At 52.5% G+C, this 19,942-nt stretch overlaps 1 protein-coding gene across 1 annotated transcript in view; it reads right to left on the minus strand.

Annotated features, from left to right (window-relative positions):
- The window catches only part of STARD10 (StAR related lipid transfer domain containing 10), a 45,488-nt gene extending 25,780 nt beyond the window's left edge, over positions 1 to 19,708 (minus strand). The window contains exon 1 of the mRNA XM_083170541.1: positions 19,324 to 19,708. Coding sequence (XP_083026667.1) covers positions 19,324 to 19,482 — 159 coding nt within the window. The 5' untranslated portion in view covers positions 19,483 to 19,708. The remainder of the gene's footprint in view (positions 1 to 19,323) is intronic.
- Between the last annotated feature and the right edge of the window lie 234 nt (positions 19,709 to 19,942).

Genomic DNA, 19,942 nt, shown 5'->3' on the forward strand with positions numbered 1-19,942 from the left:
AAGGGCCGATTTTTTAAATTCTTGTACCCATGGAAAGAGGGGACCCTCAGCTTTCAGCCTAGGACTCCTGGGGGGGTTTCTGGGTACTCAGAAACCCCCCCTGTGTGCGCCACTGAAATTCCCATAATCCTGTGCGGAATGCGTCATGTGGCAGGCGTGAGCGGGGGAGGATTGCCATGACACACGTTTAGTACATGTTTAGATGGCCTAGGCGGACTCTCAGTTAAGCCATTGACGCTTTCCTTTGTCCCCGCCTGCTTGAGGCGCAGTCAGCCATCTTACACGCAGTCATGAAGGCCTCGCTGACAGCAGTAGGTGGCAGACCTCACCGGACAGGCCGGTCATGCTACATACTGACGGCATATTCGTTGGTATCCCTGTAATGCAAAGCTACGTTTACATTGGTGCATGGTGCCCTGTGCCAGTGCTGCTCGCAGGGCCTGTATCCTGCGGTTTCTTCCCTGTGGAGGAGATGTTGCCAGGCCGGGAGAGCGATGCTGTGGGTATCTAGGCAACGGTGATGCAGAGACCATAGTGACGCTTAACCCCTCCTGTGCTGCAGCTGTGTCTATTCCAGGAGCACCCCGGGGAGAATCCCAACAAGAGACTGGTCACAGCACCATAGATGGGGACCCATTTACTAGCAATCCTCAGTGGAGATGGCGGTACCTGTACATGTTTTCCAGATCTCCTGGTTGCTGTACAGGTGCACTCATTACTTGCTGACATAAGATCCACAGGTGGGGCCAATGATCTCACTTGTAGTACTAAGGGGATCTGTAATACATGCTCTGTCTGGGGTCGTGAGGCCTGAAGTAGCGGTACAGCCACGGCCAGAGGTAAGGGAAATACTGAATGACTGCTTAAGGGGTAGCGGCTCGTTCTTATATAGCGACACTGACCTAAGAACGTCACATGATCACAATGAAATAGGTACTAGCTCCATCCGGCACTGCAGAGACCAGAAAAGGGATCTTGTAAAACAGGGATGGGGAACCATTGGCCCTCCAGCTGTTGTTGGACTACACATGCCAAAAGCCCCTACTAAAACTGTTGTAGGGCATGCTGGGATGTGTAGTTCAAAAACAGCCGGAGGGCCAATGGTTTCCCATCCAGTGAGCAGTGGTTACACCTGTGCACCTGACGGGTGACATGGGAAATGTGTCAATAAGTAATGTGTACACCTGTGCACTTGCTTGGTGACCTGGGAAATGTGTCAGTGAGTAATGAGTGCACCTGTGCACCTGCCGGGTGACCTGGGAAATGTGTCAGTGAGTAATGAGTACACATGTGCACCTGCCGGGTGACCTGGGAAATGTGTCAGTGAGTAATGAGTACACCTGTGCCCCTGCTGAGTGACCTGGGAAATGTGTCAGTGAGTAATGAGTGCACATGTGCACCTGCCGGGTGACCTGGGAAATGTGTCAGTGAGTAATGAGTACAACTGTGCACCTGCTGTGTGACCTGGGAAATATTTCCGTGAGTAATGAGTACACATGTGCAGCTGCCAGGTGACCTGGGAAATGTGTCAGTGAGCAGTTACTACATCTGTGCATCTGCCGGGTGATCTGGGACATATGTCAGTGAGTAATGAGTACATCTGTGCACCTGCTGGGTGACCTGGGAAATGTGTCAGTGAGTAATGAGTACACCTGTGCACCTGCCGGGTGACATGGGAAATGTGTCAGTGAGTAATGAGTACATCTGTGCAGCTGCTGAGTGACCTGGGAAATGTGTCAGTGAGTAATGAGTACACCTGTGCACCTGCCGGGTGACCTGGTAAATGTGTCCGTGAGTAATGGGTACACCTGTGCAGCTGCCGGGTGACCTGGGAAATGTGTCAGTGAGTAATGAGTACACCTGTGCCCCTGCCGAGTGACCTGGGAAATGTGTCCGTGAGTAATGAGTACACATGTGCACCTGCTGGGTGACCTGTGAAATGTGTCAGTGGGTAATGAGTGCAGCTGCCGGGTGACCTGGGAAATGTGTCAGTGAGTAATGAGTACACATGTGCACCTGCAGGGTGACCTGGGAAATGTGTCAGTGAGTAATGAGTACACCTGTGCACCTGCTGTGTGACCTGGGAAATGTGTCCGTGAGTAATGAGTACACATGTGCACCTGCTGGGTGACCTGTGAAATGTGTCAGTGAGTAATGAGTACACCTGTGCACCTGCCGGGTGACCTGGTAAATGTGTCCGTGAGTAATGGGTACACCTGTGCAGCTGCGGGGTGACCTGGGAAATGTGTCAGTGAGTAATGAGTGCACATGTGCACCTGCTGGGTGACCTGGGAAATGTGTCAGTGAGTAATGAGTACACCTGTGCCCCTGCCGAGTGACCTGGGAAATGTGTCAGTGAGTAATGAGTACACCTGTGCACCTGCTGGGTGACCTGTGAAATGTGTCAGTGGGTAATGAGTGCAGCTGCCGGGTGACCTGGGAAATGTGTCAGTGAGTAATGAGTACACATGTGCACCTGCCGGGTGACCTGGGAAATGTGTCAGTGAGTAATGAGTACACCTGTGCACCTGCTGTGTGACCTGGGAAATGTGTCCGTGAGTAATGAGTACACATGTGCACCTGCTGGGTGACCTGTGAAATGTGTCAGTGAGTAATGAGTACACATGTGCACCTGCCGGGTGACCTGGGAAATGTGTCAGTGAGTAATGAGTACACCTGTGCACCTGCTGTGTGACCTGGGAAATGTGTCAGTGAGTAATGAGTACACATGTGCACCTGCCGGGTGACCTGGGAAATGTGTCAGTGAGTAATGAGTACACCTGTGCACCTGCTGGGTGACCTGTGAAATGTGTCAGTAAGTAATGAGTGCACATGTGAAGCTGCCGGTGACCTGGTAAATGTGTCAGTGAGTAATGAGTACACCTGTGCACCTGCCGGGTGACCTGGGAAATGTGTCCGTGAGTAATGGGTACACCTGTGCAGCTGCCGGGTGACCTGGGAAATGTGTCAGTGAGTAATGAGTACACCTGTGCACCTGCCGGGTGACCTGGGAAATGTGTCAGTGAGTAATGAGTACACCTGTGCACCTGCCGGGTGACCTGGGAAATGTGTCAGTGAGTCATGAGTACACCTGCCGGGTGACCTGGGAAATGTGTCAGTGAGTCATGAGTACACATGTGCACCTGCTGGGTGACCTGTGAAATGTGTCAGTGAGTAATGAGTACACCTGTGCACCTGCTGGGTGACCTGTGAAATGTGTCAGTGAGTAACGAGTACACCTGTGCACCTGCCGGTGACCTGGTAAATGTGTCAGTGAGTAATGAGTACACCTGTGCTGCTGCCGGGTGACCTGTGAAATGTGTCAGTGAGTAACGAGTACACCTGTGCTCCTGCCGGGTGACCTGGGAAATGTGTCAGTGAGTAATGAGTACACCTGTGCTCCTGCTGGGTGACCTGGGAAATGTGTCAGTGAGTAACGAGTACACCTGTGCACCTGCTGGGTGACCTGTGAAAGGTGTCAGTGAGTAACGAGTACACCTGTGCACCTGCCGGGTGACCTGGGAAATGTGTCCGTGAGTAATGGGCACACCTGTGCAGCTGCCGGGTGACCTGGGAAATGTGTCAGTGAGTAATGAGTACACCTGTGCACCTGCCGGGTGACATGGGAAATGTGTCAGTGAGTAATGTGTACACATGTGCACCTGCCTGGTGACCTGGTAAATGTGTCAGTGAGTAATGAGTACACATGTGCACCTGCCGGGTGACCTGGGAAATGTGTCAGTGAGTAATGAGTACACCTGTGCTGCTGCCGGGTGACCTGGGGAATGTGTCAGTGAGTAATGAGTACACATGTGCACCTGCCGGGTGACCTGGGAAATGTGTCAGTGAGTAATGAGTACACCTGTGCTGCTGCCGGGTGACCTGGGGAATGTGTCAGTGAGTAATGAGTACACCTGTGCACCTGCTGGGTGACCTGTGAAAGGTGTCAGTGAGTAACGAGTACACCTGTGCAGCTGCCGGTGACCTGGTAAATGTGTCAGTGAGTAATGAGTACACCTGTGCTGCTGCCGGGTGACCTGGGGAATGTGTCAGTGAGTAATGAGTACACCTGTGCACCTGCTGGGTGACCTGTGAAAGGTGTCAGTGAGTAACGAGTACACCTGTGCAGCTGCCGGTGACCTGGTAAATGTGTCAGTGAGTAATGAGTACACATGTGCAGCTGCCGGTGACCTGGTAAATGCGTCAGTGAGTAATGAGTACACCTGTGCTGCTGCCGGGTGACCTGGGGAATGTGTCAGTGAGTAATGAGTGCACCTGTGCAAATGTGAGTGGTTGGGGCCCTGAGGACCAAGTTTGAGAACCACTGATATAATGGCACCGGGGGGTGATGCGGAGCTGGACGGGCACAGACTGGAGGGGGCAGTCAGGGCCAGTAGTAGGAACACATTGTATGGAGAGTCCGGCCATTGTTAGCGCTCTCTGAGTTTTGTCCTTGATGGCACAGTCGCGTCACGTGATCCGTGTGGCATGCGGCTATTATATGTGTGGTTTATTCCACTCACATCCTCTTTCAACCTTGAGCAAACACTGATAAACGGCTGATGCTTAACCCCTTCATGGCTAATGCCTGGTCACTGCCCGGGACACCTGCATACTGGGTGCAATTCTCACTGCCCGCGGACACCTGCATACTGGGTGCAACTCTCACTGCCCGCGGACACCTGCATACTGGGTGCAATTCTCACTGCCCGGGAACACCTGCATACTGGGTGCAATTCTCACTGCCCGGGAACACCTGCATACTGGGTGCAACTCTCACTGCCCGCGGACACCTGCATACTGAGTGCAATTCTCACTGCCCGCTGGCACAGTACAGGTCTCCTGCATATTGGGTGCAATTCTCACTGCCCGGGGACACCTGCATACTGGGTGCAATTCTCACTGCCCGGGGACACCTGCATACTGGGTGCAATTCTCACTGCCCAGGAACACCGGCATACTGGGTGCAATTCTCACTGCCCACCGACACAGTACAGGTCTCCTGCATATTGGGTGCAATTCTCACTGCCCGGGAACACCTGCATACTGGGTGCAATTCTCACTGCCCGGGAACACCGGCATACTGGGTGCAATTCTCACTGCCCGGGAACACCGGCATACTGGGTGCAATTCTCACTGCCCGGGGACACTTGCATACTGGGTGCAATTCTCACTGCCCGGGGACACTTGCATACTGGGTGCAATTCTCACTGCCCGGGGACACCTGCATACTGGGTGCAATTCTTACTGCTCAGGAACACAGTACAGGTGTACTACTGCATACTGGGAGCAATTCTCACTGCCCACCGGCACAGTACAGGTCTCATACTGGGTGCAATTCATACAGCTGGTGATTTGTACCGGGGGAGAGCAGAGAGGTGTAGCTATAACGAGGGAAAGTGTCACTCTCTCATCATTAGGAATGTAAGTGTAAATTATCCCCGGGGAGATTGTTCTATGTCTGGGTGCTGGGAATGTGACATCAAACATCAGAGAGTGTCAAAGACATCACTGAGAGGTGAGAGACTGCCGCTGGGGCTGACACCGTCAATGAGTGACACCCAGCTCGGAGTAGTCTCAGGACCCTGCTCGCCAGTCACTACTGATGCCAGCCCGTAATTAGGAACACAGATATAAACCTGCATTAAAAGCCAAATGTACCCAACCGAAGACAACGTATCTAAACAAGGAAAACGTATTCCTCATACAATACATCACCGTTACAAGTGGCTAGTCTACAATACAACAGTGTTACTAGTGGCTAGTCTACAATACAACAGTGTTACTAGTGGCTAGTATATAATACAACACTGTTACTAGTGGCTAGTCTACTATACAACACCAGATACTAGTGGCTAGTTTTCTATACAACACCAGATACTAGTGGCTAGTATACAATGCAACACTTACTTATGGCTAGTCTACAATACAACACCATTAGTAGTGGCTAGTATACAATACAACACTGTTACTAGTGGCTAGTATACAATACAACAACGTTACTAGTGGCAAGTATACAATACAACACCGTTACTAGTGGCTAGTATACAATACAACACCGTTACTAGTGGCTAGTATACAATACAACAACGTCACTAGTGGCAAGTATACAATACAATACCGTTACTTGTGGCTAGTCTACTATACAACACCGTTACTTGTGGCAAATATACAATACAACACTGTTACTAGTGGCAAGTATACAATACAACACCGTTACTAGTGGCAAGTATACAATACAACACCGTTACTAGTGGGAAGTATACAATACAACGCCGTTACTAGTGGCGAGTATACAATACAACATCATTACTAGTGGCTAGTATACAATACAACACTGTTACTTGTGGCTAGTATACAATACAGTACCATTACTAGTGGCTAGTATACAATATAACACCGGTACTAGTGGCTCGTTTACAATACAGCACCATTACTAGTGGCTAGTATACGATACAACACTGTTACTAGTGGCTAGTATACGATACAACACCGTTACTAGTGGCTAGCATACAATACAACACTGTTACTAGTGGCTAGTATACAATACAACACTGTAACTAGTGGCTAGTATACAATACAACACCATTACTAGTGGCTAGTATATAATACAACACCGTTACTAGTGGCTAGCATACAATACAACACCGTTACTAGTGGCTAGTATATAATACAACACCGTTACTAGTGGCTAGCATACAACACCATTACTAGTGGCTAGTATACGATACAACACCGTTACTAGTGGCTAGCATACAACACCATTACTAGTGGCTAATATACGATACAACACTGTATCTAGTGGCTAGTATACAATACTAGAGTGGAGGGAGCCATTTTGTCGACTACCATAACATGAATGACAATGCAGCCTTTGCATTAATCAGAGATGGCACACGCCTGAGGTGCAGAGTGGAGGAATTCATTTTGTCAGCTACCATATCAATATGAATGACAATGCAGCCTGTGCGTTCACCAACGGGCGGCACACGCCTGAGGTGCAGAGTGGAGGAAGATATTATATCAGCATATAAAATGCATCCTCACCCTGACAATATGGCTGCCTCCAGCTTGTGCCCAGTTTGGGGCCTTCTGCTTCTACAGTATATCTTCCATTTGCTGGGTGTCACTCAGATGCCCCTTTCTGTGTGCCACCTGGTCAGGGCATGCTGTGCCAGCGCCACACTAGGGATAATGATTAGCCTGTTTTCCATCCCGCCAGCAGCAGGAGTTGGGCCTCTGCGATGTGAATCATCTGCTGCGATATGAATCATCTGCAAGGCTAATCCGTGACTGGCTCTCTCCTATACCCTCACCCTCCGTAACCACAGGATCATTGAATCCCATCTACTCGGTGTGACTGTGTGTGTGCTTACACTTCTCATTCCCGCGCCCTGTCTATTACACATAACCCCTGGGTGTCATCAGGAGAGGAAAGCAGGAAGCACTTAACCCAAGCACTAGAGATTGCATGGAGATGTATATACATGGTTGGTGTAGTGGTTAGCATTGCTGAGTAACAGCACCAAGATCCTGGCTTCCCACCACGGTCCTAACTGTGTGGAGTTTGGCACTACCATGGGACATGAAATGAACTGGAGCACCACCATGGGGCATAAAATGAACTGGAGCACCGCCATGGGGCATGAAATGAACTGGAGCACCACTATGGGGCATGAAATGAACTAGGGTGCCACCATGGGGAACCAAATTGTTGCTATGGGGCCCACAAAGTTCTGGCCATGTAGAATAATGTAATATTAGCTGAATGCACAGTACAACGTCCCTTGTCCTTTATACTGATGAGCTGTAAGTTCCTACTGCGTATGCTGGTCACGCTGCGGGGGAGGGGCGGATTACATGCTCTATCACTACATAATGGAACCAGTCTTGTTGGACGGCCATGAGGCGTTATACCTGTTTAGTGGAAGTGGGGCTGTGGTTACCTGAGAACTACAGGATCCCCTGGTCATCAGACACTACAGGGCTGTTACCGTATCAAGCACAGCACGGACTGCCTCACTGAGCTTGGGGTGTGGTACAGGGGTCCGACAGTCCTGATCCCGACAGTGATTATCCCGACATCGCAATCCCGACTGGCCGGACCCAGACAGCATGGTGAGCGCAACTAAGCCCCTTGCGGGCACGGTGGCTCGCTGCGCTCGCTACCTATTCTATTCTATCTCTATGGTGGTCGTGGACCCCCATGAGGGAGAGTAGCCGGTGGCCGTTGGGCACCCGGCTGTCGGTGTTTTGTCAGTCGGGATCCCGACGTCGGGTAAATGACTGTTGGGACCCAGTCCGGTACCTCTGAGCTTGTGGGTTCAGTCCCGGTCACAACAAACCTTTATAGGGACAGAACCGCAAATGTATCATCCGCCACATGTGAACAGAGATGACGGAGCCACCGCAACGCCGCACTCTGTGGCGACCGAGATGCAGATGCCAGTGCAGGATCACTTCAGTACAAAGAGGGGGTCATTTTGTTAGAAATAGAAAAAGCCCATCGCTATACAAACTGATAATCAGGACATAAAATGCCATACGGCAGAACCCGGCATGAGGGGCAGTTCCGGGGTTGTTGAGTGCCAGCATCTCTGTGAGAGGTCTGCTAAAAAATCTGTTCAAAATTCCAGCGCCGCTCACATTTGTTATATAAATACAAATACAAAAATGTTGTGTAGAAACCGGTTCTGTTTGTTATATAAAGTAACATTACAGGTCATTAGGATGAATACAGATGTCTGCGCGGCAATATTCACACCAATTCTGAGGCAGATAAAGGGTTAATAGTATCCTATCCATCATATGTACAGATCTTACTGGGCAGGAAGCAGGTTTACCAGTGTTACAGCAGCAGAGACCCCTGGGAAACACAAGACAGGGGGGTGGGGGGGAGATTAGACGCACCCATGTGACCAGCCTCAGTTCAGCTTTAAGATGAGATGAAGATAAACACTTTGTAGAACATAGAACGGTCACATCCTGGGTGGGGGGGGGGGGGGGGGGGGGGGGGGGGGGAATCAAGGACCAGGCCTGGAACCTGCTGTTGAACTACAAGTCTCAGCTGACAGGGTCTGCAGGGAATTGTGCTACTATGACAGCCGACAGGGCACAGGTTACTGACCTCTCACCTGGACTCGCCACCCCCCCCCCCCCTTGTACCCCCAGTTCCATATTAATAGGTGTACTGTGTCTACATAGACAGTCATAGGTCAATGGGCAAAGGTCGACAGGCACAAGGTCGTCAGCACCAAAAAGTCAACCTTGTTCGTGTCGACCTATTGACCATCTATTTAGACACTGTCGCCATATCACCCGGATTCCGTACCGTTCCGTCATCACAGATTGTTATGTTCCAAACATTTCAAGAAAATCCGCCCACGCAGGTTTCTCTCCATCCGAAAATATTCCTCAATCTGGGGGAACGTTCTCCCTGACAGCTGCTACTGCCGAGGGCTGTAACCTGCTGCGGGACGCCGAGTATAGGAGGTATAACGGGGAGACCGCAACCATAGCAACAGCCGTATACAGTAGACACGGAGATCTACCCCCGTCTGTCCTCCCCGGGCTCATCCTCGCCCTAATACAGGAGACACGGAGCTCTCGCCCTAACACAGGAGACACGGAGCTCTCACCCTGTCTGTCCTCCCCGGGCTCATCCTCACCCTAACACAGGAGCCTCGGAGCTCTCGCCCTGTCTGTCCTCCCCGGGCTCATCCTCACCCTAATACAGGAGACACGGAGCTCTCACCCTGTCTGTCCTCCCCGGGCTCATCCTCACCCTAATACAGGAGATACGGAGCTCTCCCCCTGTCTGTCCTCCCCGGGCTCATCCTCACCCTAATACAGGAGACACGGAGCTCTACCCCCGTCTGTCCTCCCCGGGCTCATCCTCACCCTAATACAGGAGACACGGAGCTCTCACCCTGTCTGTCCTCCCCGGGCTCATCCTCACCCTAATACAGGAGATACGGAGCTCTCCCCCTGTCTGTCCTCCCCGGGCTCATCCTCACCCTAATACAGGAGACACGGAGCTCTCGCCCTGTCTGTCCTCCCAGGGCTCATCCTCACCCTAATACAGGAGACACGGAGCTCTCACCCTGTCTGTCCTCCCCGGGCTCATCCTCACCCCAATACAGGAGACACGGAGCTCTCGCCCTAATACAGGAGACACGGAGCTCTCGCCCTGTCTGTCCTCCCCGGGCTCATCCTCACCCTAATACAGGAGACACGGAGCTCTCGCCCTAATACAGGAGACACGGAGCTCTCGCCCTGTCTGTCCTCCTCGGGCTCATCCTCACCCTAATACAGGAGACATGGAGCTCTCGCCCTGTCTGTCCTCCCCGGGCTCATCCTCACCCTAATACAGGAGACACGCAGCTCTCGCCCTGTCTGTCCTCCTCGGGCTCATCCTCACCCTAATACAGGAGACACGGAGCTCTCGCCCTAATACAGGAGACACGGAGCTCTCGCCCTGTCTGTCCTCCCCAGGCTCATCCTCACCCTAATACAGGAGACACGGAGCTCTCGCCCTAATACAGGAGACACGGAGCTCTCCCCCTGTCTGTCCTCCTCGGGCTCATCCTCACCCTAATACAGGAGACACAGAGCTCTCGCCCTGTCTGTCCTCCCCAGGCTCATCCTCACCCTAATACAGGAGACACGGAGCTCTCGCCCTAATACAGGAGACACAGAGCTCTCGCCCTGTCTGTCCTCCCCAGGCTCATCCTCACCCTAATACAGGAGACACGCAGCTCTCGCCCTGTCTGTCCTCCCCAGGCTCATCCTCACCCTAATACAGGAGACACGGAGCTCTCGCCCTAATACAGGAGACACGCAGCTCTCGCCCTGTCTGTCCTCCTCGGGCTCATCCTCACCCTAATACAGGAGACACGGAGCTCTCGCCCTAATACAGGAGACACGGAGCTCTCGCCCTGTCTGTCCTCCCCAGGCTCATCCTCACCCTAATACAGGAGACACGGAGCTCTCGCCCTAATACAGGAGACACGGAGCTCTCCCCCTGTCTGTCCTCCCCGGGCTCATCCTCACCCTAATACAGGAGACACGGAGCTCTCGCCCTGTCTGTCCTCCCCAGGCTCATCCTCACCCTAATACAGGAGACACGGAGCTCTCGCCCTAATACAGGAGACACGGAGCTCTCGCCCTGTCTGTCCTCCCCAGGCTCATCCTCACCCTAATACAGGAGACACGGAGCTCTCGCCCTAATACAGGAGACACGGAGCTCTCGCCCTGTCTGTCCTCCTCGGGCTCATCCTCACCCTAATACAGGAGACACGGAGCTCTCGCCCTAATACAGGAGACACGGAGCTCTCGCCCTGTCTGTCCTCCCCAGGCTCATCCTCACCCTAATACAGGAGACACGGAGCTCTCGCCCTAATACAGGAGACACGGAGCTCTCGCCCTAATACAGGAGACACGGAGCTCTCCCCCTGTCTGTCCTCCCCGGGCTCATCCTCACCCTAATACAGGAGACACGGAGCTCTCGCCCTGTCTGTCCTCCCCGAGCTCATTCTCACCCTAATACAGGAGACATGGAGCTCTCCCCCTGTCTGTCCTCCCCGGGCTCATCCTCACCCTAATACAGGAGACACGGAGCTCTCGCCCTGTCTGTCCTCCCCGGGCTCATCCTCACCCTAATACAGGAGACACGGAGCTCTCGCCCTAATACAGGAGACACGGAGCTCTCGCCCTGTCTGTCCTCCCCAGGCTCATCCTCACCCTAATACAGGAGACACGGAGCTCTCGCCCTAATACAGGAGACACGGAGCTCTCGCCCTGTCTGTCCTCCCCAGGCTCATCCTCACCCTAATACAGGAGACACAGAGCTCTCGCCCTAATACAGGAGACACGGAGCTCTCGCCCTGTCTGTCCTCCCCAGGTTCATCCTCACCCTAATACAGGAGACACGGAGCTCTCCCCCTGTCTGTCCTCCCCGGGCTCATCCTCACCCTAATACAGGAGACACGGAGCTCTCGCCCTGTCTGTCCTCCCCGAGCTCATCCTCACCCTAATACAGGAGACACGGAGCTCTCGCCCTGTCTGTCCTCCCCGAGCTCATCCTCACCCTAATACAGGAGACACGGAGCTCTCGCCCTGTCTGTCCTTCCCGGGCTCATCCTCACCCTAATACAGGAGACACGGAGCTCTCCCCCTGTCTGTCCTCCCCGGGCTCATCCTCACCCTAATACAGGAGACACGGAGCTCTCGCCCTGTCTGTCCTCCCCGGGTTCCTCCACCCTAATACAGGAGACACGGAGCTCTCCCCCTGTCTGTCCTCCCCGGGCTCATCCTCACCCTAATACAGGAGACACGGAGCTCTCCCCCTTTCTGTCCTCCCTGGGCTCATCCTCACCCTAATACAGGAGACACGGAGCTCTCACCCTGTCTGTCCTCCCTGGGCTCATCCTCACCCTCACCCTAATACAGGAGACAAGGAGCTCTCACCCTGTCTGTCCTCCCCGGGCTCATCCTCACCCTAATACAGGAGACACGGAGCTCTCGCCCTGTCTGTCCTCCCCGGGCTCATCCTCACCCTAATACAGGAGACACGGAGCTCTCGCCCTGTCTGTCCTCCCCGAGCTCATCCTCACCCTAATACAGGAGACACGGAGCTCTCGCCCCGCCTGTCCTTCCCGGGCTCATCCTCACCCTAATACAGGAGACACGGAGCTCTCCCCCTGTCTGTCCTCCCCGGGCTCATCCTCACCCTAATACAGGAGACACGGAGCTCTCGCCCTGTCTGTCCTCCCCGGGTTCCTCCACCCTAATACAGGAGACACGGAGCTCTCGCCCTGTCTGTCCTCCCCGAGCTCATCCTCACCCTAATACAGGAGACACGGAGCTCTCGCCCCGCCTGTCCTTCCCGGGCTCATCCTCACCCTAATACAGGAGACACGGAGCTCTCCCCCTGTCTGTCCTCCCCGGGCTCATCCTCACCCTAATACAGGAGACACGGAGCTCTCGCCCTGTCTGTCCTCCCCGGGTTCCTCCACCCTAATACAGGAGACACGGAGCTCTCCCCTGTCTGTCCTCCCCGGGCTCATCCTCACCCTAATACAGGAGACACGGAGCTCTCCCCTGTCTGTCCTCCCCGAGCTCATCCTCACCCTAATACAGGAGACACGGAGCTCTCGCCGTGTCTGTTCTCCCTGGGCTCATCCTCACCCTGATACAGGAGACACGGAGCTTTCGCCCTGTCCGTCCTCCCCGAGCTCATCCTCACCCTAATACAGGAGACACGGAGCACTCCCCCTGTCTGTCCTCCCTGGGCTCATCCTCGCACCTAATACAGGAGACACGGAGCTCTCCCCCCGTCTGTCCTCCCCGAGCTCATCCTCACCCTAATACAGGAGACACGGAGCTTTCGCCTTGTCTGTCCTCCCCGGGCTCATCCTCACCCTACTACAGGAGACACGGAGCTCTCACCCTGTCTGTCCTCCCCTGGCTCATCCTCACCCTCACCCTAATACAGGAGACAAGGAGCTCTCACCCTGTCTGTCCTCCCCGGGCTCATCCTCACCCTAATACAGGAGACATGGAGCTCTCACCCTGTCTGTCCTCCCCTGGCTCATCCTCACCCTGATACAGGAGACAAGGAGCTCTCGCCTTGTCTGTCCTCCCCAGGTTCATCCTCACCCTAATACAGGAGACACGGAGCTCTCGCCTTGTCTGTCCTCCCCGGGCTCATCCTCACCCTAATACAGGAGACACGGAGCTCTCGCCCCGTCTGTCCTCCCCGAGCTCATCCTCACCCTAATACAGGAGACACGGAGCTCTCCCCCTGTCGGTCCTCCCCGGGCTCATCCTCGCACCTAATACAGGAGACACGGAGCTCTCGCCCTGTCTGTCCTCCCTGGGCTCATCCTCACCCTGATACAGGAGACACGGAGCTCTCGCCCTGTCTGTCCTCCCTGGGCTCATCCTCACCCTACTTCAGGAGACACAGAGCTCTCCCCCTGTCTGTCCTCCCCGGGCTCATCCTCACCCTAATACAGGAGACACGGAGCTCTCCCCCTGTCTGTCCTCCCTGGGCTCATCCTCACCCTAATACAGGAGACACGGAGCTCTCCCCCTGTCTGTCCTCCCCCGGCTCATCCTCACCCTAATACAGGAGACACGGAGCTCTCGCCCTGTCTGTCCTCCCTGGGCTCATCCTCACCCTGATACAGGAGACACGGAGCTCTCGCCTTGTCCGTCCTCCCTGGGCTCATCCTCACCCTAACACAGGAGACACGGCGCTCTCCCCCTGTCTGTCCTCCCCGGGCTCATCCTCACCCTAATACAGGAGACACGGAGCTCTCCCCCTGTCTGTCCTCCCTGAGCTCATCCTCACCCTGATACAGGAGACACGGAGCTCTCCCCCTGTCTGTCCTCCCCGGGCTCATCCTCACCCTGATACAGGAGACACGGAGCTCTCGCCCTGTCTGTTCTCCCCGGGCTCATCCTCACCCTGATACAGAAGACACAGAGCTCTCGCCCTGTCTGTCCTCCCCGGGCTCCTCTTCAGCCCCTGCATGCATCTTAAAGGGGAATTGTCACTCAAAGCTATACGAGTACCGCACCGACTGAGGGTATCTAATGGTCCATGGGTGGAGGTGTCATGGTCAGAGACTCATAGCATTCAGTCCCATCTAAGGGGGAATCCACCGATTGACAACTATATAAATACAGCTGAGGTGTGGGCACCATCTCCAATACTGGGTCCAAGAGCGGTACAGGAGCCATTTCCTAGGCTGGGGCCAAGAGCAATACAGGAGCCACCTCCTAGGCAGGGTCTAAGAATGGTACAGGAGCCATCTGCTAGGCCTAAGCCAAGAGCGGTACAGTAGCCATCTCCTAGGCCATGGCCAAGAGAGCTTCAGGAGCCACCTACTAGGCTGGGGCCAAGAGCAGTACAGTAGCCATCTCCAAGACTGGGGCCAAGAGCAGTACATGAGCCACCTCCTAGACTGGGTCTAAGAATGGTACAGGAGCCATTTCCTAGGTCAGAGCCAAAAGCAGTACTGGAGCCCCCTCCTAGGCCAGCTAAGAACGGTGCAGGAGCCATCTCCAAAGCCGAAGCAAAGAGCGATACAGGGGCCACCTCCTATACCAGGGCCCACAGTGGTACAGGGGCCACCTCCTAGGTCAGGAATTAAATACTGTATGAGTTAGGAGGAACTTCTCATGGGTGCTTCAATTGGCCTCGGGCGTCTACGTTTCAGGAATATGTTTAAGGAACTATTTGAAAGAGCTGAAGAACCAGTTCCGCTACTGTGTAATCCTGTTTGGCCAAAGCACACAACTCAATGACGGAACACTTTCTCCAAAACCCCGCCGGCGATGACTAAGACTTGGAAAATATACCAGAAGGATGTTTCCAGGTGACCCTATATAACCCTTTCATGACCAGTGTGAAATCCACATGACTCCAGTACTAAAGACAGTCACACAGGAAGCGATGGGGAGGATAATTACTGACATGAACCAACACCCATTATATTATAATGATGTAAATGATAATACACCAGTCTTGTGGCAGCATTAAGAACACTCCGTCTACTGTATGAAGAGCTTAGGAAAGCAAGTTATAAGCACATAAAGATCATTGGAGTAAATGGGGCCACTCACGCAGGTGTGGTATGGGGTTCCGACAGTGGGGATCCCGACGTTGGGATACTTACTGTCAGGATCCCCACTGTCGGAGCGTCATCCGGCACCCAATCTCAGGGCCTGACTGATTGGATTCATAAGCATGACCTTAGTGCTGTGAGGCAGCAATGCTAACCACCGTGCCTCCATGCCATATTGCTTTTTAGCTCCTATCTATAGTGGTGACAGACAGAGAATGCTGGGACTTACAGTACGACAGTGGTGACGTGGGCTTGGGCTGACGGCAGCTCTGTCACAGTCTGGCTGTCTGCGTCTGCCTGGGCTGGAAATGGCTTCTTATTATGGAGGAACGATCCTGAGCTTGTAATCAGCACAGACCTTTATGTGACCCGCAGCTAAATGTCACAGGGCTGCTGCGGACGTTCTACTGCCCAGCACACGTTCCGAGCTAGGGCAGAATAACGCTGCACAGCAGCTGTGCCATATATATAATGGAGGTTACAATACTGATGTGCAATTGTGCAGAAATCACTCTGCAAGGCTTGGTACATAGATGGTGGCACTCCGGGGGCACCTGGGAGTAATGGAAAATTATACATCGGTGGTGGCACTCAGGGGTCACCTGGGAGTAATGGGAAATTATATATTGGTGGTGGCACTCCGGGGGCACCTGGGAGTAATGGGAAATTATATATCTGTGATGGCACTCCAGGATCACCTGGGAGTAATGGGAAATTATATATCGGTGGTGGCACTCCGGGCTCACCTGGGAGTAATGGGAAATTATATATCTGTGATGGCACTCCGGGCTCACCTGGGAGTAATGGGAAATTATACATCGGTGGTGGCACTCCGGGATCACCTGGGAGTAATGGGAAATTATATATCCGTGATGGCACTCCGGGGACACCTGGGAGTAATGGGAAATTATATATCTGTGATGGCACTCCGGGCTCACCTGGGAGTAATGGGAAATTATATATCTGTGATGGCACTCCAGGATCACCTGGGAGTAATGGGAAATTATATATCGGTGGTGGCACTCCGGGGTCACCTGGGAGTAATGGGAAATTATATTTCTGTGATGGCACTCTGGGATCACCTGGGAGTTATGGGAAATTATACATCGGTGGTGGCACTCCGGGGTCACCTAGGAGTAATGGGATATTATATATCGGTGGTGGCACTCCAGGGTCACCTGGGAGTAATGGGAAATTATATATCGGTGGTGGCACTCTATGGGTCACCTGGGAGTAATGGGAAATGATATATCATTGATGGCGCTGCGGGGTCACCTGGGAGTAATGGGAAATTATATATCGGTGGTGGCACTGCGGGGTCACCTGGGAGCAATGGGAAATTATATATCGGTGGTGGCACTCTGGGGTCACCTGGGAGTAATGGGAAATGATAGATCATTGATGGCACTGCAGGGTCACCTGGGAGTAATTATATATCGGATGCAACTATCCATATTAACCATGTACTTGTCCTAAACTGTCTTGTAATGTAATTTGTTATGTGTTTTTGATTATAACTATGCTCTGTAAAGCGCTGCGGAATCTGTGTGCGCTATATAAGAAACTGTTAATAAATAAATAATAAATAAATATCGGTGGTGGCACTGCGGGGTCACCTGGTAGCAATGGGAAATTATATATTGGTGGTGGCACTGCGGGGTCACCTGGGAGCAATGGGAAATTATATATTGTGGTGGCACTCTGGGGTCTCCTGGGAGTAATGGGAAATTATATATCATTGATGGCACTGCGGGGTCACCTGGGAGTAATGGGAAATTATATATCAGTGGTGGCGCTGCGGGGTCACCTGGGAGTAATGGGATATTATATATCGTGGTGGCACTGTGGGGGTCATCTGGGAGCAATGGGAAATTATATATCGTGGTGGCACTGCGGGGTCATCTGGGAGCAATGGGAAATTATATATCAGTGGTGGCACTACAGGGTATAGTGGCAGGGATAGTAGATATGGGGGAAACAGAAAAAATATGGAAATATAAAAATATACAGTCACGAATGCTATGTCCCACGTGGTTCGTCGGGGAACAATAGATGTAGGTTGGGTGCTCTGCTAACCTGGGAGTAAACGTGATGAAGAAGAGGTGAAAGGTATAACACACTGCCGCTACCTGCCAGGTGTCATAGCTACATTGTAACAATTAGGATCTCACCTCCTGCCAGGTGTGATACATTGTAACAAGTGGGATCTCACCTCCTGCCAGGTATGATACATTGTAACAAGTGGGATCTCACCTCCTGCCAGGTGTGATACATTGTAACAAGTGGGATCTCACCTGCCAGGTATGATACATTGTAACAAGTGGGATCTCACCTCCTGAAAGGTATGATACATTGTAACAAGTGGGATCTCACCTGCCAGGTGTGATACATTGTAATAAGTAAAATCTCACCTCCTGCCAGGTATGATACATTGTAACAAGTGGGATCTCACCTGCCAGGTGTGATACATTGTAACAAGTGGGATCTCACCTGACAGGTATGATACATTGTAACAAGTAAGATCTCACCTGCCAGGTATGATACATTGTAACAAGTGGGATCTCACCTGCCAGGTATGATACATTGTAACAAGTGGGATCTCACCTGCCAGGTGTGATACATTGTAATAAGTAAAATCTCACCTCCTGCCAGGTATGATACATTGTAACAAGTGGGATCTCACCTCCTGCCAGATATTATTAGTTACATTGTAACAGGTGGGATCTCACCTGTCGGGAAGCAGATACCCAGTAATAGATACAGTGTAACCAGTAATAGATACAGTGTAACCAGTGGGATCCCACAGCTGACCAGTAATAGATACAGTGTAACCAGTAATAGATACAGTGTAACCAGTGGGATCCCACAGCTGGCCAGTAATAGATACAGTGTAACCAGTGCGATCCCACAGCTGCCAGTAACAGATACAGTGTAACCAGTGGGACCCCACAGCTGGCCAGTAATAGATACAGTGTAACCAGTAATAGATACAGTGTAACCAGTAGGATCCCACAGCTGACCAGTAATAGATACAGTGTAACCAGTGGGATCCCACAGCTGACCAGTAATAGATACAGAGTAACCAGTGGGGATCCCGCAGCTGACCAGTAATGGATACAGTGTAACCAGTGTGGATCCCGCAGCTGACCAGTAATAGATACAGTGTAACCAGTAACAGATACAGTGTAACCAGTAATAGGTACCGTGTAACCAGTAACAGATACCGTGTAACCAGTAACAGATACAGTGTAACCTGTAACAGATAGTGTAACCAGTAATAGGTACAGTGTAACCAGTAACAGATACCGTGAAACCAGTAATAGATCCAGTGTAACCAGTAACAGATACAGTGTAACCAGTAACAGATACAGTGTAACCAGTAACAGATACAGTGTAACCAGTAACAGATACAGTGTAACCAGTAATAGGTACCGTGTAACCAGTAACAGATACCGTGTAACCAGTAACAGATACAGTGTAACCTGTAACAGATAGTGTAACCAGTAATAGGTACAGTGTAACCAGTAACAGATACCGTGAAACCAGTAATAGATCCAGTGTAACCAGTAACAGATACAGTGTAACCAGTAACAGATACAGTGTAACCAATGATAGATCCAGTGTAACCAGTAACAGATACAGTGTAACCAGTAACAGATCCAGTGTAACCAGTTGATCCTGCACCCACCTTGATCTTGTGCAGAGCCCTCTCCTCCTCCAGTATCTGCACCCACACCGTGATCCCGGACTTGTTATATGTCAGGGTCCAGCCGGATTCCGAGTGGCACTCGCTCCTGAAGTTCTGGAAGTCGCGGTCATCTGGGATCTGGACGCTGTCCCTGGACATGATGAGGAAGCTCTGGGGGCCCTAGCAGACAGATCTGGCTCCTCTCTCACACTCTGCTCCCCAGCAGCTGGTCCATATGTCAGCAATGCTCTGAGCCAGCCCTGGGCTGCCGATCCGGTTCTACCAGCCAGACAGGTGCAGCCCTGATACCAGAGAGAATGTGCTGAGCAGGGAACAGGTCCTGCGCTGCTGACTGTGAGACATAGCTCTGTGTACACAGTGTTCTCCCCCCCCCCCCCCCTCCCACACTGCTCACACCCCCCTGTCACATCTGCCAGCCTCTGGGTCCTAGGCACTGCCAGCTTCTCTTACTGCTCTGCCACCCATGCACTGATAGCCTCTCTCACTGCTCTGCCACCCCTGCACTGCCAGCCTCTCTCACTGCTCTGCCACCCCTGCACTGCCAGCCTCTCTCACTGCTCTGCCACCCCTGCACTGCCAGCTTCTCTCACTGCTCTGC

This window comes from Crinia signifera, chromosome 2, assembly GCF_055691185.1.
Source record: "Crinia signifera chromosome 2, ASM5569118v1, whole genome shotgun sequence".
Taxonomy (NCBI): Eukaryota; Metazoa; Chordata; class Amphibia; order Anura; family Myobatrachidae; genus Crinia; species Crinia signifera.